The 24,714-nt window shown below is 36.2% G+C and overlaps 1 protein-coding gene across 11 annotated transcripts in view; it reads left to right on the top strand.

Moving 5' to 3' along the window:
• MCTP1 (multiple C2 and transmembrane domain containing 1) overlaps window positions 1–24,714 on the top strand; it is a 178,914-nt gene that overhangs the window by 65,674 nt on the left and 88,526 nt on the right. For 9 of the 11 annotated variants that reach the window (XM_064641478.1, XM_064641476.1, XM_064641480.1 and 6 more), the window contains 6 exons: window positions 2,548–2,641; window positions 15,550–15,652; window positions 17,745–17,847; window positions 18,187–18,288; window positions 18,622–18,696; window positions 20,340–20,459. In XM_064641478.1, coding sequence (XP_064497548.1) covers window positions 2,548–2,641; window positions 15,550–15,652; window positions 17,745–17,847; window positions 18,187–18,288; window positions 18,622–18,696; window positions 20,340–20,459 — 597 coding nt within the window. Of the gene's footprint in view, window positions 1–2,547; window positions 2,642–15,549; window positions 15,653–17,744; window positions 17,848–18,186; window positions 18,289–18,621; window positions 18,697–20,339; window positions 20,460–21,498; window positions 21,892–21,946; window positions 22,715–24,714 lie in introns of those variants that run through there. The other 2 variants (XM_064641484.1, XM_064641485.1) reach the window with 2 other exon arrangements.

The raw sequence follows: 24,714 nt of genomic DNA, 5'->3' as shown, positions 1-24,714 counted from the left end.
GCCATAGGATGGAGTATTGCTTCTCCCATAATAGAGCTGAACTGAGATGCTCTCCCTGACAGCTGCTGCAGCCATACAGAAAATATATTATACAGCCTTTCATTAAAAAAATAAAGAGGACTCATCTCCAGAGCATTTCAATCTTTTCCCATCTATTGAGGGCTGAAAAGATTCCCAACAAATCACAGATTCCTCTGCTATGGAAATCTGAGGCTTCAGAAACCATGTGGGTTTTGATATCTTCAACAATAATCATAAATAAGAAGACAGAATATCATCTGATAAATCATTACTTAAAGTTATGTATTTAAAGTAATGTATTAAAGTAATAGGCTTCTCCCAGAGCCTCTGCTGTGGCATCATATTTTCAGCAGAGTTATGATGTGTGAATGAATCTAAGGCAGCTGACTTGCTGGAACTAAAAGTTCAAAAATAATTATTCTGTGGGATTCTAATGACGGTGGCAAAGCGAAATACAGCACTGGTGCCTTTCTGAGGATTGAGCTTACCAGGATTTGGAAAAAGGGGACTGTTTGGCATCATAGGAAGTGGGGGCAGTCACTTGTCTTGCTTTGTGTTTGATTTTTGCTTTGTTTTATTTCTCCAGCTTGGTGTTTGTTTGGTCATTGAGAAACTTGTGTAGAATGTGGAAATATTTTTATAAATTATTTCACTTTCATCACAGTATTAAAGAAGCATTATCTCTGTGGTACCAGTTCTGATAAGAAGCTTCAGAAACCAAACCTGATCATTACTGTTATAAAGGAGGGATAGTGCCAAGATGCTTTGAATTATAACAGTGCTATCTGTAACACCATCTCTGCCATCCTCAGCTTGTAAGCACATAAGTAAGGGTTTGAGTGTGATTAAAGCTGACCATCAGTATTTTGAAGTCGTATTTATGATGATTTACTTCTTAAAATAGGTAAAAATTTATTAACTGTTATCCCATGATAACTTGCATACATGTATTTGTATGTATGTAACATGGGCTACTACAGTAAAGTGGATTTCTCAGTTCAATATAGCAAGATCAGATCTTCACTGTAAACAGTAAATGGTCAGTTGGGGCTTCTAAAATTATTATCATTGTGAATTAACTCTTAAAATTCTCTTAGTAATAGACAGGGATGCTTATTATATGTTTAACATCTTAATGGATAGTTTGTCTATGGATAAGCATACTGGGGTTTTTTGCAAGCTAGCATTTATTATTTCATTTAAGCAGCATGTGTGGTTTTTAGATCTAATGATGTTATTTATTCTGGTTTTCCAAACAGTTAATTTTGCCTAGTGATAAATTAAAGAATTGTTGAGATGGGGTTTTACCTGGTGTTTGCTTTTTATGGAAACTTGGACACTGTCACGGGCAGTGGAAATGTTTCACTACATTAAAATTTTAGGAAAGATGACAGGCATTAGATGCATTAGTCCAGATTTTGAAATAAAGATATGTGCTAATATTTATAAACAAGACTTGCAAAACAAACAAAAATTAAGCGACGTTTGTATATGGTTTTAAATACATTTGCAATCCGTAATTTTACTATTTAATCCTATACTTTGGGATCCTCTCCTAGGTTATCAAACTGAATTGTAAAGCTAGGTTAGTTATTAATGGATTACATATTCAAAGTTGCATTCAATGTTCTAACATCCGAAATTCTTCAAATTTTAAATTATATTCAGAATTAGAGTTTGAGAATTATAGCTTGTCACACCTAATTAGTGCAATACTTGCAGTTTGTTAGTTTTTGTTACTCGGAAAAAAGCAGCAACAGAACATACTTTTCAATCAGCTTTCTAAATCTGTGTTAGATGAATAAATGCAAATGTTAGTCTGCTCTTAAGTTTTTTCTTTTTCTTTTTAATATACATAGATGTTGAAGAAATTTGTACTAAAGAAATATTATAATTTGTGGTAAAAGCTTTCTGCCATTTAATTTGAAACTTACTTCAATTATTTTTTTATCCTTTTCGCATGTGATTATTATGAAAATTATTAAGTTGTTGTTATTGTCTTTTGATTGCTTTTGCTCATGTTACTTGCAAGCGTATATAGGCATATATGTTATATGCAAGCTTGTCTATAATAGTCAACTACAAAACAACTATATTGGCCCTAGGTCACTGTTAGGATATTATTGGAACCATCAAAAAGAAAATGTGAACATAGATTTTGCAAAATAATTCAGGGAGAAGAATAGTTTTATTGTTTGTGTTATTTTGTTAATTCACTGCTCTTATTTCAAATTTTGAAGTACAGTTGTTCATATACTATTGGGGATTGGTTCACTAGAATTAATGTTAGATATAATAATTAATATTCTAATTTTTCCTTTGTAATTTTCATTAATAGTTAAAGTTGCAAAGTACAGAAAGAAATGCTGACAACTGTACTTCTTCAGAGAATAATATTTAAAAGTCTGAATACATGGACATATTTACATAGTAACTCGTGTCTGGGCTAGGGAGGAGACTATTAATCTTGCTTTTGGTTTGTCTTTTTTGCAATCCAGAATTATTTTTCTTTTTATTATTTTTTAGAGTCCAATGATGATGTTCCATAACATCAGCGATGTGGGATTTCTTCAGGTGAAGGTCATCAGGGCAGAGGCATTGATGGCAGCTGATGTCACAGGCAAGGATTCATTTAGTTTCTGTGACAGTAAATACCATAGTAAAAATGGGTCTTTTTAGAAATGGGAAAAAAAATGCTTAAAACAGAAGCTCTTATAAACATTGTATTCTGTTTGCGCATTTCACTTTTTGCTCAGTAATGAAAAAATTTAAACACAAGCAAAAAGAACTTTTGAAAGCAAGGCAGCAAGTCATTCTAATGGTAGCATAGCCCTAAATAGGTTATTTCTCATAAGGGCAAAATACACATTTTTCTCCATCAGAGACCTTGTAAAAATTACATAGAAAACCCTTCTTTTTCTTAGTAGATGAAACTATACAAAATTATCAACATTAAAGCTGAATTCCAAGGGACAAGGCAAATGAAAGGTGCTTGACTTAGATACTGCTTTAAAGTTGTTGCTGAAAGAACCAGTTGATATCTTTCAGATGTTTAGCAAGCCTGCTGTGGGTTTCAGACATTTCAAGTACATGCAGTTTACTGTAGCTACTGCTTATCTTTTCAAGAAGGAAAACAATTTTTTTTTATTCTCTATTTTATGTGATGTAAGTTGAATAGTTAATACGACATTTAACTTTTCACAATAAAGGGAAAGTATTTCAGCCATACTGGCCATATTTCTCCAGAAATGTCAAAGTTAGCTCTTCTAAGTACAATCACCTTCGTGCTGCACAAGTTGAACGGAGCAAAATTTTCTGCATCTGTATCAGAAAACAACCATCTCTGCTTTAAAAAAAAAAAAAAAAAGAAGATAAAAGGAAGCTAGACTTACCTGGTTTAATTGCTGTTAGGACATAAATGTTCTGTTATGGGAGCAGATGTAGTTACATAACAACTTATTCACTTTCAATATTTTTTTGATAATTAGCAGGACTGTCAGGATTTCAGACAAGGTAACAGTGGAAATATTTTATTGCTGAAACTGATCCAGTTTATGGCACACAAAATAACAGATTCTGTTTTTGGGGAGGTTGGAGGAATGCTGCTAAAGATTCCTCACTATGCTTTGACCTTATAATCCAATGTGGTCTGAACAGAGAGAGAGATTAAGTTATTCAGGGGCAAATGGAATAATTCAGTCCCTCATCTCGTTCAGTCTTCGACTTTTTCAAATGAACATGTTATTTGTGCTGGTTGAACAATTGTTTTGGAAATACCTTTGATTCAATTAAAGATGTACAGAGCTACCGAAAGTTTTCAGACGTTGCATTTAGGATGACAATCAGAAAGAAGGGGAAGAACACTCGATATCTTCCCGTGTCTTATAATAACAAAATATTCTGGTTTTTAGTAAGAAAAAGCATTTATACAGCAGATACTAAGATGGCTGCACATTTCAGATGTGACAGAAATCATTATATATTTTGGACAAAAGTACCTGGCATTTTGAAAAGAGGGCAAAGGAGGTTTATTATCTACTGTAATAATTTATAGCTATTTTTTAGTAACTTGTTGGTATGTACAAATCATTCATTTAAAATTAAACTTTCCATTGTAATATTGAGAAATAACTCAAAGTAGCTGTTTGGCGATTGTCAGTAAATCATGTTTGGAGAAATTTTGTAAAAACTTGGCCCACCACCCTTACTCAACTAAGCAATACTTACTAGTCAGTAAGGAGAGTGCTGCCATCTGTGTTACTCACACCACTAAGGACTGCTTCTTTGAGTAAAAACTAAGGACTAGTTTGCTTTTCTTACTGTGTTGTGTTTTCAGAGTTAATCTTTTGTCCCTGAGTCTGAAAAGTAGCTAGAACAACTGTATAGTATCTGTGTGGTTTACTCTGCTTCCTTCCTGCTGAATGCATCCCATTTCACTTCCAGGAATCTTTTCATGTGAAGTAATAAATCAAATTTTATTAGTTTGAGCTGAGTAGATTCTTTAAATCCTTAGTATTCCATCATTAAGCATAAGCACAGACAGAAAAAGATTTCTGTAGTCTTTTAAGTAGTCATCAATGTTGCAAGGATTTTTTTTTCCCTTTCAAAACATGAAATTTTTCTTTTGTTACTGTACATTCATCGAGCAGCATTGTAATACTGTATTAACTCTGTGTGAATAAAGAGTAATTGAGACTCCTGTTGAATGAATGAGTAAAAAACACAAATTACTTTTTAATGAAACCCTCAATTCTTCTCCTTTTGTCAGAAAGCTCATAGCCTTTTTCAGCTGAATGCTGCTACAGTAGGTCACTTCAGTTAAGCCCCTAATAAACTGTTGATAGCCAGGGCAGTTTTTTTCTCCAATTTCAATAGTCTGGTGTTGGACAGTGCACTTCAAATCTTTAAAGTTAGTACAGATTTTTTTTTTAGAAGGAGAGTGATTAAGGGTGGTGGTTCAGACCTAAGCTTAGAAGCCTCCTCACATACACATGCATTGAATAGGGAGCCAGAGTAAGTGGAAATATCAGTTGAATTGTGGCCAGGGGAGCAAGTGGGCACTACCAGTTTTGAAATGGGACACTGCTGGAGCATGCTATAACTGGGTATTAAAAATATCCCAGTATAAAATAAAGTCAGTCAGACTTCTCACTCGACCCACTCGCAAAGAGGTCTAGGCTTTAAAGGAAGGACCACTGAGGGGTTGAGAGATTCCCCACTGGTGCTTGAAAGCTCACCTTGATTTTGGGAACAGCTGAAAAACAGGGCATCTTTCAGGACTGGGGCCTTTGGGGGAATTGCTGGGTCTGTGAGGATGTTTTCTCAGAGGAAAACAGTGTCTTTCCATGGTCAAAACACAATTTTTCACCAGTTGAATTCCACCAGTGCAAAATTACGTTCTGTTGGAAATTATAGTCACAGTAAATACACCATCCTCAAAATTACATATTTTTTAGTGTGATTATTTGGAACTCTAATCTAATGAATGGAAAGATGTTGAGCATGGACTTTACTTTTTTCTTCTTGCTCTGAGAAGAAATTTTCAGTTGAATCTTCCATTGTGTTTTAGCTATTCAATGCATGGCTGTTTTCTCCCTAAATCCTCAGCTATGAGAAGTTATATTTTTCTGTTTCCCTACATCTTTGCTGACTTGTGTTTTCTGTGGCAGACCTTCTCAAGGATTTGGCAGCTTGTGGAGTCCTGGCAGGGTAGGAGCTGTGCCTACAATGACGTGAAGAAATACTCTGATGATGCAGTAAAACCTAAAGTATAATGGACTCATCATGATAGTTGGCTTCTGACATTATACGTATGGTTTTCACCTAAGGCCTACAAATTTCAGAAAGCAATAGGCTCTTTACTGTAACATAGTTTAGGTTTAGGAAATAGATACATGTATTCCTTTCACAGCCTAACTGGGTATAGGTGATCAAAGGTTGCTGGCTTTGCAAGGCAGTGCCTGCATCTCCTTTACTGGGGCAGGTGCATCCGTCCTTTTCCTTGTGTCACAAAACAAAATTCAAAATCTCTGCCTTATGAGAAGCAAGCAGTATGAGAAAAGATCTGCCACAGGTTTGACTGATTCCAGCAAAAGTGCTGTGTTTTAAAGGAATAATAGCAACTCAGATTAGCAGAGCAAAACCCAAGCTTCATAAGATGGCCTGCCTAGAAAACAGTTTATTTTGCTGCCTTTGGGCTTTAATTAAGATGTGTTCAATTCTAGCCCCTGGCTCCCCTCTCCCCCTACCCCCATCCCTCTTGCTGTGTCACAGACCACCGATCAGACGCTTTCAGATGGTCCAGCCCATGACTTTGACCTTCTGCATGGTCTGGCGTTCCCTGGGGAACCGTTCAGCTCATGAGGTCTGATTTCACACTTCCAGGATGCCTCGGCTCTCATAACAATGACAGGGAGACAAAGCCCTTTAGAGTGGGCTGCATGGGGACTTGTTTAAATTGGAAACTAGAGAGGAGTCAAGGAACAAGGTTACAGGCTACCGAATAGTGCTTTTAATAAAGAGCTCACAGCTCTGGTTCAGCTCAAAGAGGGCTACCTCTGTACAATTAATTGAGACATTTATCGGGAGCATCTTAGGCCTCCACTTTCTCACAGAATTATGTGGTAAATATCAGCTAAGAGGCAAATGAGATGTGCATGAAATGAATTTTTAACACTTTGATTACTGTGTCTCCAGTCTTCATTAGAAGTGAATTTATTTGTATTTCTGACCTCATTAATAATCAATTGTTTGCATTTTTTCTGTGTACTGTAATTTCAGAACCTGGTATATCAGATGGACTTTACTGTGATATTTAGGTCTGCAGTCGAAATTTTCAGGCTTTTCCTCCTCTGAAAAGTAGAAACTAAGCATAGAAAATTAGTCAGATTTTTGTTTTATTCTTTTTTTTTTTCAGTTTTATGTCTGGAATTCAACCTCTCTTCTAAGAAAATTCCATGTAAAATTTTTATTACAGTACTTGAAAGTATGATGAAGACACCAAGATGGCTAATTGTGCAAAATGTAAATGATTTTTCTAAAATCTGTTCTACTAAACTGTCTTAACATCACATCTTTGAAATTGTTCTTCCGATGCTAGGAAATATCAGAGTACACAAACATTAAATTCACAAAGGTATGGAAGCCCATGCATGTAAAATTGAAGAAATAAATTTTCAGTGGCCCTTTGGAAATACGGTTCCAAAAGTAATTTGCTCTGTCAATTAGAGGCAAACATATTTCAATATACACTTGAACTGTCTCCACTAAGTATGAAAATCTAGTAGATGAGCAGGACTTTTATCTACCTATGGTAGATAAAGTCTCACCAAGTCCTATAATATAGGTTGCCTGAAGACTTCGGTCCATTATCACATACTGCAGAACTAGTGTTTTTTCAACTACCATTTCTAGGATAGTAATGGCAAATTTAGGATTTAAAAGATATTTTTAAAAGATATTTTATTAAAAGATATTTTTTGTTAACCATAGCATTTACAATTAAATTTACACTGAAAGGATATCTTGTGATTATTAAATTTTCTTTTTCTGTAAATACTCTGTGGAGATGAGTTTAACTTGGTTATGGCACTACACTACCTTGCTTGGTAAGACACCTCAGGCATTCATTATATCAGTCTGTTGCAACATGTTTGCAGCAGCACAGATAGAGTGGAATTATAATTTCCATTTTAAAGATGGAAAACTAAGAAAGGTTAACTGACTTGGCTAAGGCCAACAGAGCAAATCCTTCTCAAAGCTGCCATTTGGCTTGGGTCCTGTATTTAATCCATTAGATAAGGCAGTTTCTCATGCTATTGAGCCATTCCTCCTCCTGGCCAAAGGTCAGACTGACTGCTCTGTTGCAAGCAGCTGGCTGGCAGGGAGCTTGGAACAACATTAGTGACATTAGCGTCTGCATGAGTGGCACTGCCCCCCAGAGTCATGAACTGGCTGTCTTGTCTTCCCAAAAAATAAAGGCCTTTTTTTGCTGTTTTTCTTTTAGATCCGTAGTGGATAGGCATGGCCAGAGGTAGGAGAGGACCATAATAGCCTATGAAATATTCAAATAATATTTTGGCTTTCTTAACCATGTTAAAGTTAGTTGAATTTCATGAGGTCATGGTGTGAGAACTTGACTTATAAAAGCAGAAATGGAATTGAAATCCCTTATTAGGCTTTTAAACTGTCCAAAACATTTTTAGTTCCGTTTTGATAATGTAATTTCAATAATGCAAAAATTCATGTAATATTTAGTTTAGAATAAGGTTAGAAATCTACTTTACATTGATTCATGGTCTAGCTAATGCTGAAGTTGACTTTCTATCAGTTTATGTAACTTTATAGACTGATCAGTGCCAGGTAGATGTTAAGTGCCAATCTATATTTAGCCTGCCATCTGGTTCCTTTTGTTGAGAATACATTTGAAACAGCAAAATTAGGAAATTATTTTTGTCCCTGGAGATATACTTTAGCAATGCATGTTTTCTAAAGCCATGGTAGAAGTACCTCTGCAAGGCTCAAGGGTATCTAGCCCCATGCTATCTTCTGTCCCATGTGAGTTAATACTTATGAAGTGCAATAACTTTTTCAGGGGACAGATAGGTCTGCCATGTGCTTCTTTGCTTGCATCTACTCTGAAGAGCAATTGCATCCATGGTAGTTCCATGGCAGCTCTAATTAAGAAAGACAGAGTCTTTCTGCCGTGGCTGATGGTGTTTCTAATTTTTCATTTTCTTTCCTAAAGGCTGGAATTTCAGTGATTGAAAACAGAAAAGCATGATGTTTATTACTGTACACAAGTGTTTTTTTCCTCTGTAAAGCAGAGAATCATCTTACTGCATAAAATATGGATGTTTCCATATTTTTGTTTACTAAAGTCTCATTTTTTGCAATATTAACTGAATAATATGCAAATGACATGCAGTTTTCTGGAGACAAATGCATGCATTTAATAGAGTTTTATAATAAAAGGACATCACAGTTGTACAAAACCAGTAAGCAAGAAATGCGAATTTAAGCTTTGATAGTGTTTCATCAAGGAAAAGCTCTACTTTGTGTACAAGTGGAGCTAGGAAGTGAGTGTGAAAGTACAGTTGTGTTGAATTGAAGCCTCTGTTTGGAAGAAATGCTATGCCCCGAAATTAATTTTTTCAGGGAAAACAGTTTACCAAGATTTATATTGGACAATTTTCCCCTCAGGGACTACTGAAGGACAGATCTATTTAACTTGCCCCGAAATATGAATTATGTCATATTGCAGTTTGACAGCTGTAACATTCAGGTAAAGTTCATAATTATACAAATAAAAGATCCTTGCATCTTCTTTGTCATGTCTCTACCATCTCTTGTGATAAAGCACTACTTCTGTAGTGAATTTGAAATAACACTGGACGGTTTGTTATTGTAGCTGCTCTCTAGACTGGGCGGAGTCCAGCTCACCTCCAGCCTGGCAGATAGGCTGCAGTGGCATGTGTCAGAGACCAGTCCACCAGCCCATGACCATCATTTCACCAGGGTTCACAAGTCACCTAGTGTGTTTGGTGCTTGTTTATGAGTTCCAGCACAAAGAGCTAGCTGATATACAGATGTGGAAGTTTTGTGGTGTTTGAACTGATGGAAAGGGCCTTTCCCAAACCTTTCCAAGTGAAAAAACACAGACAAAATGGTTCTGTAGCTACTTGAGAAAAAAATTCAGAAGCTAAAATTGTGTGGAGAGTAAGGTTTTGTTGTTTTGGTTTTCTAAATATTTTGAGAAGCAATTAAAAGTTGCTTCTATAAATCACTGTTTAGTTATCTTTTCCATGATGAAAAAGTGAATTTTATATACTTGCAGGAGAAAAATGTTTTGGTGATCAAACTTCTGAGATACAGATAATGAATTTGAGCTCTGAACTGACTTTGATTCATTTGTGAAGGACTTCCTGGGCTATGGAGGACTTTCAGTTTTGAAGCAAACAACAAATAAGACATCTATAGTTCCTGATTGTCCTCTGTTGCAGAGTTGGGCTGATTTCAGGTTATGGGTGTTCATCCAGGAGCATGTGGTAGTTCTAAGAAATAAGGTGACAAGTTTCGAGCTGGCTTCCTGCCAAGTCCCCGAAACTCGACAACAAGGACCTGCTTCCCAGAGAGGGAAGAGGAAAAAAAAACTACTTAAGCAGCCAAAGCTATAGCAAAAAATATATATATATATATTTTACCTATGAGACAGATATATACAATGAGAATACTATACACCACGACTCCCGAAATCCCAAACAGCTCCCCTAAAAAGGGAAGAGGGGGAGGGAGAAGGGAAAAGGACAAAAAGGGACAAAGATCAAACAAGTCAACCAGCCAACTGAAGGTAAAGTAGCAAAATCCCACCACTTCCCTTTGAACAAGCAGGATGGCCAGACACGGCCCAGCGCTCTCCCCTCACACGTGGCAGATAACAGCAGTCACTGTAGGCCTCAGCTCCAGATAAGCCAGACCAGGACAGGGACCCACCGTTCTCGAACCTCGTCGGAAAGGAAGAGAGGGAGGTCCCTCCTGCTGGCTTTATTTATACCTCAAGTTACGTAAAGGAATAGCATGGAATGCTTCCGTGATCACCTTCCTAGTTCCTTCCTGGTTACAAGCTGGTCTCCAGCAAGGCCTGAGTGAAACCATCACACAAGTAAATGACTATAATTTTAATGTGTGCATCACGTGCAATGTGAGGAACACAGTGCTAAGTTAGATCTATGTAAGGTAATTTCAATTTGTGCTCTGGTCTTGCAACTGTCTAAACATTAAATGCAATACAGCATAGCACAAACAAGGGTATCTGTTGAACTAGATGCAATGTGTGGCATAAAATGGGAAGCTTCAAAAGATAAGTAGTTCTTCTTTTCAGTGTTAGCATACATTACAAAGTAAGACTTCTTCTAGAGGATGTTCTTAGATAGTCCACTTCTGTAATGGATAAAGGGGGAAAAGGGTGAGGGAGATCTGTCAAAAGAGATGCTGCTTTCCCTTCCAATTATGAATATTATGTAAATCAGCGGTTCATTTCTGTAATTTCAGGAGCCCTTAGGACTGTACAAGTAGAGTCCAAAAAGCATGAGACATTACAGCAACAGAATGGATTAATGAGATTTGTTTTGCTTCATATTGAGGTTTCTGCAGGTTTGATTTCAATAAGTGGGAAGATGTACTTTGTTTTTTACTACCTACTTTTTATTTATTTTACTACCTACTTTTATTTCCTTCAAATGTTGATAGGCATACTAGCACTTAGTCCCACTGAGGTCATGGGATTACTCAGAATTTGAAGTGCTCATGTTGGTCCTTCTGGGAACATGCTTTTAATGTTTAAGTGCCATATGCAGGTGGTGGTTATCTTACCCATGCATAGTGCCAAGCACAGGAGCTTTTTGTAGATGTCCACCTGATCGATAGCTAAGTGCCTCTGAAGTCACTGGAATAGTAGCTGGAGGCCTATTTAAGACATGGAGAGGGGATGAGGGGATTGCTAATTGGAAGATCCTCAGTAGCCACAGAGATTTGGGTAGTCGTTCTTGACATGTGTCAGGTTATATACACTTATATATGACAGTTGTGATTTAGTCTGTAGTGAAAAGCATACTTGTGATGACAGCATAATATAGAATGATGTAATGGAGCATAGGCAGCACAAGTCCAATCAGAGGTTTTTAAGTGTACTGTTAGACAAGCTAAATGGAGAGCATATGCTTTTCTGAACATGTGTTTCTTTCGTATAAAAATGAGGAAAACCATTTCTGTATCTCTTGTTTGAAATTGCTAATCACATTACCTGACAGAAGTTGTCTGAGGCTACCTTGGTTAGAGTATGTGTTGTGCTTAAGGTACTGGGTTTGAATAATATAGTGATGCTGGATCTTTTTGGTCGTCGTAGGAACCAAGGAGACCTAAGGACGTATTTTAATATTTTAGTGCCCTCTTAAGGCTTTCATTGGGAACAATCCCATTATTTTGAACACTCTCACAGTGCAGCAGGTTGCCAAGGCTGTCAGTGAGAGTTAAGATGGCAGTAATTATTTCTAATAATGAGAACTTGAAAGATGACAGATGGATATGAGTTTCACCAAGTCTTTGTACATTTCTGGATCATGTTCACTTATTTTAGTTAGTATCCTAATAACGTTTGCACATACTGTATGTTGAGCATGTCAGCAAAGAGTGTTGCCTTTCAGATACCAAGCTTAGTTGAGTGTTTTAGCATATGAAAGAAGTGCCCATATGCAATGGTGAAGGGCTTTGCCTATGGGAACTTCAGAGCCTTCTTATATGATAAAACCAGTATTCCTGAGCAGAGATGTTGAAGCTTCTATTTGTTAGCCATGATATTTGGACCCTCCCTTGAACCATTTCATGATATTGCCTTTATTCATATTTGGTCTTGAACTGTTTTCAAATGGTGGGGGGAGGAGGCATGAAATGTTGACTGTGACTGAGGGATTTTTTCATTTCTGGAAACCATTTGTCTTTGGTTTGATTGAGGAGCTCTGTAATTAATGTTACATATTATTGATTGATATCCATCTAAATCTATAAGAAGAGTCATTGAAAAAGCACATTCCAATAGATGCAGAAAATAAATAAGTGTAGTAAATACCTTCTCTTTGTTTGTAGAAGATGGCCTGTATATGCTGCAGTGCATTTTCTTGTATCTGTATATGATTCATAAGCTCAACTCACATTGTACCACCATGTGCAAATATGATTGATAATACTTTAAAAAATGAGATAAAGTAGTTTACCTGCCATGTCAGCACTGCCTTGTTATTTTAACTATCTTCTGGATATTTCTTTTTCAAATACTGAAACCGACAGAACTCAAATAATATGAATTGTGTAAGTTTCCTACCACCTTTTAGCCTTGAAAGTAGAACATTGAGAAGTGTGATGTATCCATCTCTGCTTACTAATGAGTAATTTTTCAAGAAAATGGGAAACGGCAGTATATTGTTTTCCAGAAAAGGTAAACATCAGCTGTAATTCACAATGTGTTTAAAACAATTATTCTTTATCATTAAAGTTAATAATATGCACATTAAACTCTGATGTATTCAGAATCAATACTGCAGTTTCGGAGATGTTATACCTGGACATCTTTGTCTAAATATTGATTTCATTGTCATTTATATAAGGTATGAAACAAATTATGTGCCTCCTAATATCATTAAATAGCCCCATTAATTTAGCTACTCAATTTATGGCTTCTTATAATGCATGAAAAACTAATATGGAGTTATGGAAGACATTATGAAATACAGATGCTTAGTGTCCTAGATTTGATTGTGGAAGGCCAATGCCAACATTCAATACCTTTCAAACACTTTACTGCCCAGAGAAAGTCTAAAGACAAGAGCAAGCCATGCTGTGGTACGCAACTCAGTTGTTAATTTTCAGCAGAGTTCCCTTGGGTCCAGGGAGCAGCAGTTTGTTGTTCAACTTTCTACTTACATATTTGTAGCCTCATGTGAAAATTATGTGTACACACTTGTATTCTGTGCCAAAGGCAAAAGTTATTCCTTTTACTTACTGAAGAAAATAAAAATAGGTAAGAAGGACAGTGTCTCTCTGTTTTGGACAGCATTTATACAGTTGTCATTACTATCATAATTTGAAATATGAGTTAAATAATTTAGTCGACATTGTGGTTTCTTCCCTTTATTGCCTCTTTATTGCAACTGTCTTCCCGCTATGCCCTTCATGTTTTCATTACTGCTCTTTACGTCATAGCAGTTCCTCAGGTTTACCTCACAACACCTTCTTACCCTTCCAGAAAATTTCAGGAGTGCCCTGAAACCCTGGAAATACCAATCTTGCTGCCTTTTGCTTCCTCCCTCTTTGGAGAGTTCCTTTTTAAACAGCCAGGCTGTTGTTAAGCATCAGATTCAGTTGTCTACTTTTCTTCTTATCCTTTTGTCCTAGTTTCAGCCAAGGATGGGGGGGCAGGGGCAGAGCCTGGAGCCATGCAGGCCCGTCTAGGTTATTATTCTATACCATGCACATCGTTGCCAAGGCGGGGAAGTAGAAGTCAGGGATTCTCACTTCCCAGAAGAAAGGGTGTGGCTTTGGGTGTGGGAAAAAGGGGGTGCATGGATGTTGCACGGCCATTTTTTCCTTTCTCAGGGGAGCAGACAGCAAGTGGAATGGTGGGGTGGTGCTGGTCCCAACGGCAGGGTTTGTCTGCATTGTGATTGTTTCATTGTCTTGGGTTTGGGGGAAAAAACACAGGCACAAACGGTTTGTCTGCCATTGTTTTTCATTATCTTGGGCTTGGGAAAAAAAAAGTGGTGGAGGGAGCATCAGACTTGGTGAGCATTTTGCATATAATCACTCTTCTATACACTATTGTTATTAGTATTGTTGCTGTTACTGTTCGTTTTCTTATCTCCTTGCTGTTTCCAGTAAATTGTTATCTAAACCCGTAATCTCTGTGTTTTGTCTCTCTCACCTGAGGCAGTGGGGGGAGGGGAGCAGCTGCATGGAGCCTGATTTCCGTCTGGGCTTAAACCATGGCACCTTTTTAAATACAAACCTTGAAAAAACTTAGTGTAAGTTTCCTGGTAAAACAGGAAACTTGTAGTCAGGATGATTTTTCTTGCTCTCTGCTCAGTATCTAAGCACTGCTCACCTGCAGTCTTTTGCTATAAGCTGCTTATTTCACATTTAAGCACACACACACAAGCACACTTGCTTTCCTGATTTTTTTCTATAGATGAAAAAAAAGATAAACCTCCGTAGCCATTTCCATTATCCTGCTTCCATTATCGCTTATTACATTTTCAAAGCAGCATCTTCATACTTTGTCTTCTGGTGGTGGTCATGCTGAGGGACCTTTTTGTAAATATATGCAAAGCTACTTCATTGTTCTTTAATGTATACATTAGTCTCAACCATGTTTGACCTTCTGCTGTGCTGAGACTACAGCCCATCATTCCAGCTGATATAATTTCATTGTTTATTTGTACTTGCCCACTTTCTCTGGTGTTAAGCTTTTATATGAGACTGTCTTAAAGACTCCTTGATTTTGGGGAGAGGATTTGTATAATGTGAAAGAAGTAATTTTTTGATAACTCTGATTGGTGCTGTGTTATTACAAATAATATGAAATAATACATTTCTTTCATATCAAAATGCTCTGTGTTATCATTACAGTCAGTGGAGTATGGGCACCATTAAAGTAAAGTTCTCTCAGCTGTCTCAGAAGGGTGCTTGGCATCTTTTAGGAACATGCTGTTTTTTCATCAGAAAAATCTGTATAGTGATTTTTTAATTTTTTTTAAGACAAAAATCTGTTCTTTTAGCAAAGAATGTTAATAGATTAAGGAGATGAGGGCCTCTTGAATATCTTGAATATCCAGACCATAGGACTTCCTTGAATTAATTCTTAAGAGAATTACAGTACAACTTTGGAGAAGGAAAAAAAAAAGCCAAACTAGTTTTTATTTAAACTTTGCTCATCATGTGTTTTCTTAGTTCATAAATTTTGTTCCAAATTTTCTCTTATAGGTAAAAGTGACCCATTTTGTGTAGTTGAATTGAACAATGACAGATTGCTGACACATACCATCTACAAGAACCTCAATCCAGAATGGAACAAAATCTTCACATTGTAGGTGTTTGGATTTGTGGGGCGGGGGGTGTGCAGTGGGTGTTTGAATTGGGAAAGAGGGCAGTGGGTTTTGGGTGGATTTTTTTGGAGGGGAGAGTGTTGAAGAGAATACCTGCTGGTGGTTCTGAAGAAGCATAGTGACAACATACTGATATTTCTAAACTAAACATCTGACTACTTTTTTGAAGATTAAAAACATTAAAAAAAATTAGAGCAGTGGTATCATTTTAAAGGTTAAAAAGCCAGATCTGTTTCTTGGAAACCAGCTATATGTAATGCTAAGCACTCCAGACTCCTGCTAGGTTCAGTGAGAGTTTCAAGGACCAAATCCGGTGTGATGGGTTTGCCCCTGAAGTTCTGAGAGGGAAAAAAAGATATTGTGGTTATGACCTTCATTAAAATGGGATTGTTAACTTTAAAAAACATTAGTCAGTTGTATAAAGTTAGAAATTCTAAAAGTCTCTGAATTAAGATCAAATACTTTCCACTTCTTTTCATTTAACAACTGCACTTCTCACAATACTCTCTAGTATAGTACTAGTACAATGCAGCTGTTGGGTAAAATGCAGTCTAAAATATTTAGTTTGTCATGAAGTGATGCTATGGGGTTTTTATCCTTCTGTTACTTTGAAGACAGTAAAAGGCTTTGGCAAAGTACAAAAAAAGTCTTCCACAAACAAAATGTCTTTGTTATTTGTCTTGCTCAGTTGCCTTCTTTTTCTCCCTTCTTCTCTCTATCGGACTGCAATGTGACACCAAAGAGTAGAAAAAACCTGATCATTCCAGGTCGCGCTACTGCTGAAATCAGCTAACAATCCTCTGCAAAACCAGTAGAAGCTTTAGCTTTGTGTACACTTACTTCACTTTATCATAAATGAAAATGCTATATTTTGCCCTTGATCTTAAAATTCAGTGTGAATTTAACTTTTTTCCCCTCTAAATTTGTCAGTCATATATTTGGCATCCATAGGTTTTTTTGACCTGCAGTGAGTTCTCAAAAATGAATTCAGAACAAAAAAAAAAATCTCAATAGTTGTACTTTTCAACAGCTTATTATTGTTGTTCTCATTTCTGTATCTGCAAAACCATGTTAAATTCTTCATTAATTTATTTTTAATTATATACTAATAGAGCCAATAACTAATCATCCTCTAATGCTCAGCAGTGTTCTCTGCTCAAGGAATTGCCTGGATTTATAGAGGACAAAAGACTAATCAGGAATCAATTAGAAAACCTCTGAAGGCCTCTAAGGCCTTTTTTCTGTGTATAGTTGCATTGAATATTATATTTATCCTCAGATTTGTTAATTAATTTTTGGGCTAGCAATCCCTCATCTGGAGGCTTAGATTTTACTGCAGTTAAACTGCTTTGCTTGAATTTGTGTTTGCTGGTTCAGCCATTCGATCAAAAATGAGTTCTCTCAAATAATTCTTTTTCTCCAAATAAGGAATATAAATGTTTCACTCAAGAGTTTACAATGTACAGTAACATTCTAGTGCATGGCAGTGGAGTGTTTAATAGCTTGCAGGCTTTTTTGCCTCAGTAGTAGCTGAGAAATGAATTGTTTCCTACTGTTTGTTCTTTATTTGTTGTAATGACTGTTGTATATTTGTAATTAAGCAAGGATTTCAGAAGTAAAGAGCTTGTTTTCAGTGCAAGGATAAGCTCCTGTATCTTGTAATTATTTCCATTTACAAAGCCACAGATTTCACAGTATTTACAGTAAGATCGCAGCAATGGCAGCAGTGTATAAGGGATAGCCTTTAAAAGCTCTCAGTTCTGCTGCTGGGGGCTGTAAATCCCCCAGTGCTGGTCCTTGCAGGTCATGCAGTGCAAACCCTAGGTAGGAGATTTAAAACAAACCTCAGCTGGGAAAGCCTTACAGAGAGAGAGAGAGAGCGCAAGCATTTCAGCTCTTAGAACACATTTTGGTTATACACAGGGAGGCCTCATTTACTTAAGTTCTGTTCTCCTCCATGGCTTGGAAAAAGAGATGGGTATCTGTTTGTGCTAACCTTTCACACTTTTGTCCTTAGTACTTGCTGGTGTAAGTCACTTCCTCTCTCCACTGTGTGTACTACTTCCTTTGTAGTAATATAAAAGATATCCACTCGGTGCTTGAAGTGACAGTTTACGATGAAGACCGCGATCGAAGTGCTGACTTTCTAGGCAAAGTTGCTATACCACTGCTGTCTGTAAGTTTCATTCACCTGACATACCACTGAATTTTCTCTGCTGAAGCGGGGGAGGAAGAAAAAAAAATAAATTTGCAGCTCTGTATCTGTCATTTCTCAACCAAGGTCTGTAATAAGAACACTAAAATTTTAACATACTCTATTCACGGCCATGTTGAATCCCATGATAGTTAATTTTTCCTGACAGACTTGGTCCTGGTAATGAACAGGTACTTGTCAGACTTGCCACAGTTGTTTTGGGTTCTGTGTCAGTTTCAGCAGCTGGGGGTCAGGGGTCACTGGGGGGGTGTATTCTGTGGAGACTGCGAGACAGACGGCTGTCATGTCCTTTTCCTGCAGATTCAAAATGGTGAACAGAAAGCCTACGTCTTGAAAAACAAGCAGCTGACAGGGCCAACAAAGGGGGTCATCTATCTTGAAATAGATGTGATTTTTAATGCTGTAAGTCTTAACTTTGGCTTTTTTGTACTGCTAAAGAGTTCAGTTTCATGAGAGCTTTTGTTCCTGATTTGTAGAGAATTTCTGTCATTCCTCATTTTCTCTAAACCTTGATGTATACTACAGAATACTCTTCTGCCAATGCCTGGCACACCCACTCTTTTTGTTGCTGCTGCTGCTGCTAATGTAGGGAGCAGCAACTCTTGTCTGTGTAAACTTATGTGTTGCGGTTTGGCAGCCGTGACTTTGAAATTTTGTAATTTTTGCAAATTAAAGTATGTGTTATTAGTAAGGAGCACGTAAGTTTTAAATACTGACTCGCATTTTAATGCATAGGTGAAAGCCAGCATAAGAACCTTAATGCCTAAAGAACAGAAGTATATTGAAGAGGAAGACAGACTGTCTAAACAGGTAAAGAGTAAGGAAACACTAATCCGTTCCAAAATCCTTAATATCAAGTGTGCACGTCCAAATATCTGGCATCATGCTACTGAGAGAAAAGAATAACATTTTTATTATATATTTACAAAAGAATATGATAGGTTGGAGAAGGCAGAAACAGAATACATGGGTTTATTGTGTCTCCTCTATAAATTGTGGCTTAATTTCCATGAAATACATGAATAAGAACACAGTTGAAACCAGCAGGTTCCACACATATCAGATTATCACCCAGGTGCATGTAAACTAAGTCTTGCATAAATTTTTGCTGTTAACTTTGACCTGAAAGTTCTCCATTTGTTGCAGGGTAAAGAGTCTTTCAGCATTATTTTAGCCAAATTTTAAGTAAGTTAGTTGAATAAGGTTTGAATGAAAGGTGAAAGCAGACTAAAACACTTTATGCTACAGAGAGTCCTGGGGGTAGGAAGTGTCTGGACTCTTTCCTCTGGATATTTTTGCTGCATACAATTTTAACATTTTGGTAAAGAATATTTAAACACGCATGTTTTTCTCCACTTGAACTACTTTTGATTCAGTTTTCCTGTTCCACAAATGATGTATTTTGTATGGAGAGAGCTGGGCTTTCAGTTGGGCTGTGGGGATAAGATTTTTGTTGTTTTCAGTGAAAAAGAAAAGGTCTCAGAACTGACTTCTACTTTGATGAAAACTTATAGACTTGAGCATAGTTTAAGTTACGTGCTGGATGAGTTTTACATCAGTTTTTTATATAGTTCATAAAAAACATTTCAAGAGGCAAAATATTTCTTTCTTTACTGTTGGGAGTAATGTAATTGCTAAAGCTGCAGTTTGCTCTCCTTTCCCAGCAAAGAAGCAATAAGACCTTTTGCTCAAGATTAATACTTCTTCCCACTTTCATAACAGAAAATAGTATTGTGACTTTTGCAGATGGCAGGAGGAGTGATCATTTTCTATGCAAATCAGTACACAAATAATTCATTGGTTTGTTTTTTGTTTTTGTTTGTTTGGGGTTTTCTGTTTGGTTTTGGTTTAGTTTGGTTTGGGTTTTTTTGGGGTGAGGGTGAAGTAATTTTGGAGGATTTAAGTACATTTCCTGAATCAAAACCTAGAGCTGTTATGTCTTGTAGTTTGGAAGAATGCAGTTAAAGTTAGTTTGGTAAATACTTAAACCCAGGTTTTCAAAATACGTGAGAGCAGACAAATTTGTTACAAATGTTAAAGGGTACAGATGATCTTAATTAGATTAGAGCAGTAATTTTGCATGGTTTTGGGTTAGTGTGCTGCAGCACCTTTATATTAAGAAAGACCAACGTTTGTTAAGAAAGGCTTAATAAAACTGGAATTTAATAAACAAAATAATTTATGAAAATTTGCAAGTGGCTTTTTAATGTTGGACAATATGTGTACCATCTAAAATGAAATTCAGCAAATACCAATTCACACAACTAACGAATTCTCTCTCTTCCAAGCCAGAGAATTTAAACTAACTTGCTCAATTTGTGAGCTAGAGAGCTTGTTATTTTCTCAGTCTTCACCTTAATGAAGAAATTAAGAATGAAATTATTGTAAGCATGAGCCTTTTCTGAAACTTTTTGGGTTTTTGAAATATTTTTATTCTTTCATGTTTTTAACAGCTACTATTAAGGAACTTTATCCGGATGAAGCATTGTATCATGGCGCTCGTAACTGCCATCTGCTACATTAGCAGTTGCTTTGACTGGGATTCTCCCCCGAGAAGTCTAGCTGCTTTTTTGGTATGATCTTCTTTATACTATTTTTAATCACCCCAGTGTGTTTGTGTTCTAGACTGAGGGACAATACAGTGTAGATATGGAGGTTTTGGGTTTTTTTTTAATTTATTTAAAACTTTGCATTATGATGATACTGTAAACAACGTTTACTCAGCTTTTTAGAAGAGTAACTAAGTTTAAATGTCACACAAAAAAGAGGTTTTTTTAAAAAGTCATAATAATATATATACACATATATTAATAGTATAAATATAATTGCTTATATAATTTATAAGTGAGTGATCGAAATCAAAATGGAGTGAATTATTGATAATATATCTTAAGCTTCTCACAAATTACTTCCATTAAATCTTCTTTGGTGCCTTCATATATTGCATATTTATTGCATACACTTGTTTTGAATGTTATTTATTTGCATATAATTGAGATAAAATTAGTGTTATTTTGTCCTCCATATATGTTACACCTATAGCTATTTCAGAAGTACAAAATTACAAAAAGAAGTACTCTGGACCCAAATATTTGCTTCTCGGCTAAGAGGTAGTGTTCCTGAATTAAAAAAAAACAAACCAACAAACCAAAACAAAAAACAAACCACCAAAATAAAACAGAACCAACTTTAAAAGCACTAATACAAGCTTTTAGTACCTTTTAGACAGCAAGCTCTGGTCATAGTTCAGTTTTTAATTAATTCATTTTTAGTGATTTAAACAAAACTGCTATTTCTCAATTAATATTATCTTCATTAGTGTTAACCTTTATTTTTCTGTTAAATTTTGAAAATTCCAAGCATTGGAATTGAATTGATTGAACTGTGTTTCACAGATAAATATCTTTCTATTTTCTAAATCGTAACAGCTACAAACAAGTAGTCCCCATTTGTTGTTTCATGAGGGAGTCCCACTAGGAGTAAAAATGTATGCATGGACATACTTTCTGGAATATCTACATTTATTAAGTTGGTTGAAATACTGAGATTATGAGTCTCTCCCCCATGAATATGAACAGAGAATGGTTTTCATCTAACTTTGAATAATTATAGAGGGAGTCTGTGTTCCTGAAGGTTGGGTGCCTAAGATTTGGAGGAATCAAACAAGACATTGGAGCTGACTGTGCAGTAAAATGAAGTAGCTGTGTGTGTCGTTAAGTCATGATGTTTTGCTGGGAGTTTCTTCTAGCAGGGCTCCATTTGTACTGAGTTACTTGTTAAACCACCTTTTGCCTGTCGAGAATGGCAGAATGCTGTCGGTCCTTGGTTGTAGTGTTCATCAGAAGTGCAGGAGATACATGTGCTGTTCTAAAAGTCAGAGGGTTTACACTTTTATTGATGTCTGTAGCAATGACACTTATGTGCAGAGATCTAAATATACTTGCTGCTGTTTACTGTAGAACGGCGATCTGTCATTTCAGTTAAAAGTTATCAACATTTCATAGGAAAGTGCAGGTTTCTACCTAAAACTGTAATGTTCATATTGCTATTACTCTTCCAGTTAGTAAGTACTCATCTCCCTAAGTCTAATTTTAATACGAATATGGAACACTCACCGGATGGCAGTGGAAGAAGAGGAAATGGGAAAACATCCTGTTCTTTGAGGCAAATGAAATTATTTTTTGCCCATGGCACACTGGTGTAGCCATGGAAGAAGTTGTGTTGCTGTTAAAATGTAATTGTTGCTGGTCATAGGAAAAAATGAGTATCATAATAAGTAGTTGGAAATACATAAAACGGGGAATTTAAGCAGGTGGATCTATAATCAGTATACATCATTATTGTAGTTACACTGTATTGCAGTAGAAACATGTTCCTGATTTTATTTTTGTGTACATATATATTCATATTTTACATATCTCTCTCCATAAAGAGAGAGAGAGATCAAAAGTTTGATTTTCTTCGTTTCCTTGCAGTGTTTGTTTTGCTGTGTAGTGATTGTGGTAATTATGGATATATTATGTTTACATTTGTGCTGTGACTGCACAGATTTATTCCTGCTCTGCATCCAAAAGGGATCCTCTGCTTTTCAACCTGATGTTATTCACTCCAAGGATCTATCTGGCAAAAAAAGTTTTTGCTAGCCAAGTCAAATACATGTGAATTTCTGTCATGATTATAAACTTTGTGTTTAGATTGTTTCTGGACTTTCATAAGCTCTTGAAATCTTGAGAGTGGTCCGCTTGTGTGTGTAATGCTGAATTATATTTGCACTAAGGTTACGTTTGAATGTAATAGAGTATATAAAATAAATGTACCTATATGTATACTTTTCGTCTCTTCACTATTATACAAATTATGTCTCCTCTTGACATTGACTCACAGAGGTTAGAGAATGTCACAGTAAAATGTCATTGCCAGAAAGGAGATGAGAAATAGGCTATTCTGGAGGTTTCCAGCTCTTTAGGCAGACCAGTAAATATTGTACAAGTTGTAGACTTTTAAACTAACCATTTTTTCCATCCTGTTGGATTTGAAGACATACCTTGATGGTTAACATCCTGATGCAGATTTACAGCCATTTCATGTAAGTTACATATGTGGGGGTTGATTTTTCATATCTCCCAATACCCCAAGTCCTTTGGGGCATTACAGTTACAAGTACTTCTGTCTAGCACCTTACCCCATGGCTTTACTTTCTCATGGGGGTATGCAGGACCACAGCTGAAGAAATTTTGGCAGACTAGATCAGTTTTCAGAAACGTACTTACTAAGATCAGTCTGGAAAAAAGAACTGTTCTCGGAAACCTACAGAAAGGCTTGATTAATATGGTGACTCTGTAATAAGCTACTGTTACCTGCTTTATACACGTTTTGCACTCTTTACTACAGTTCGTTTTAAAGTCATTCTCTTTGGAGAGTCACAGTGTTAGTCATCAAGACTAATAGTGTTCATTGAAGGGCCTTGCTGATAATTTGTATTCCAGAACTTAGCTGTCTCAAACCTTTACGTTATTTGGGACATCTTAGATAAGGAAATGCTGTATTAAAGGTTTAGGATGATTCTTTCCAAAAGCACCAGCCCAATGGCTTGTGTTGCCTGTGCTGTGCCTAGAGGTAGAGAAACTTAGAAGGTAAGTTTTCAGTGTTCTAGATTATGCATTTCCTCAACTAAACAATATTTTACCTGTTCCTGTTAAACTTCATAAGCTCATCACCTTCATTGGGGATTTTGTCTGAATGACCTAAGGTTTTCCCTTCAATTCTTTCTTCTGTGCTTAAGTAATTAACAGTAGAAGAAAAATTGCTACTAACACATAATATTTTAATGTTTTCATGTAACTGTGATGTATTACTAGCTGTTATTTTTCAAATATTGAAAGATATTCATAAATAGGTCATAAACCATAGGTTGATCTGGCTAGCATATGACTTTGGATTAGAACAATCAGAAAATTTTATATTCTTTCCTGCTTCATATTTATTTCCTTTTAAATACAGGAGGTACATAGCAACAATGTTAAATTAACATTTCAATTACAGAGCAGCTTTATTGTATCACATGCAGTCCTGCTATGTCTAGCGTCTGATCAAGCATGTGTTACATACTTGTGTTTATGCTTCTGAAGCACCTAAATGCAATGGAAAAGAATAGACTATATACAGGGAGCCTTTGCCATAAATTCACATGATTTTATGTGTTTAAAACAGACTTCTAGAGTGTTTAGCAGTTAATTTTCTTATTTTAATTCAGTAATTAATATGGTACATTTGAGGCAGAAGAACTTTATTAGAGTATGCAGAAGTGAGTGTTTTTTCTTCAGATTAATCCACTGTGGGCACTGAAATCTCTGTTAACTGGGCCTAATTTCCATCAGCTTCTTGACCAGACATTTCTGTTCTTGTAGATCACAAAAATAATTGGACAACTGAGCTATCAGTGAAAGGACATGCTTCAATGTTAGTCAGGGAATTATTTTATGGGACGAACTTCAATCTTTAGTAGTGATTGTAGGTAATTTGTGCTACCATCTGTCCATTTGGAATTCTTCTAGCCTTTTCAGTCTTTATACAGTAAATACTGCTGCATTTAACATTATTATTTGATACACATTTAATTTCTGTACTGCTGCATGGTCCTTAGGGAGCTTTACTCTGGTGCTATGTGAGAGAGACAAAGTATTGATCAGTTAACATTTCAGCTACATTTATGTATGTTGCAAAATTAATGAAAATGCCAGACAAAAATGTCAGAGTACACAAAAATGTAGAATTTAAATTTGGTAGTTTAATGGAAAGTTTAAGATGTGCATTGTCAACAATGTCCCT

The sequence above is a fragment of the Pseudopipra pipra genome, chromosome Z (assembly GCF_036250125.1).
Source record: "Pseudopipra pipra isolate bDixPip1 chromosome Z, bDixPip1.hap1, whole genome shotgun sequence".
Taxonomy (NCBI): Eukaryota; Metazoa; Chordata; class Aves; order Passeriformes; family Pipridae; genus Pseudopipra; species Pseudopipra pipra.
The sequence above is the reverse complement of the archived record's forward strand: the minus strand, read 5'-3'. Positions and strand labels throughout refer to the sequence as shown.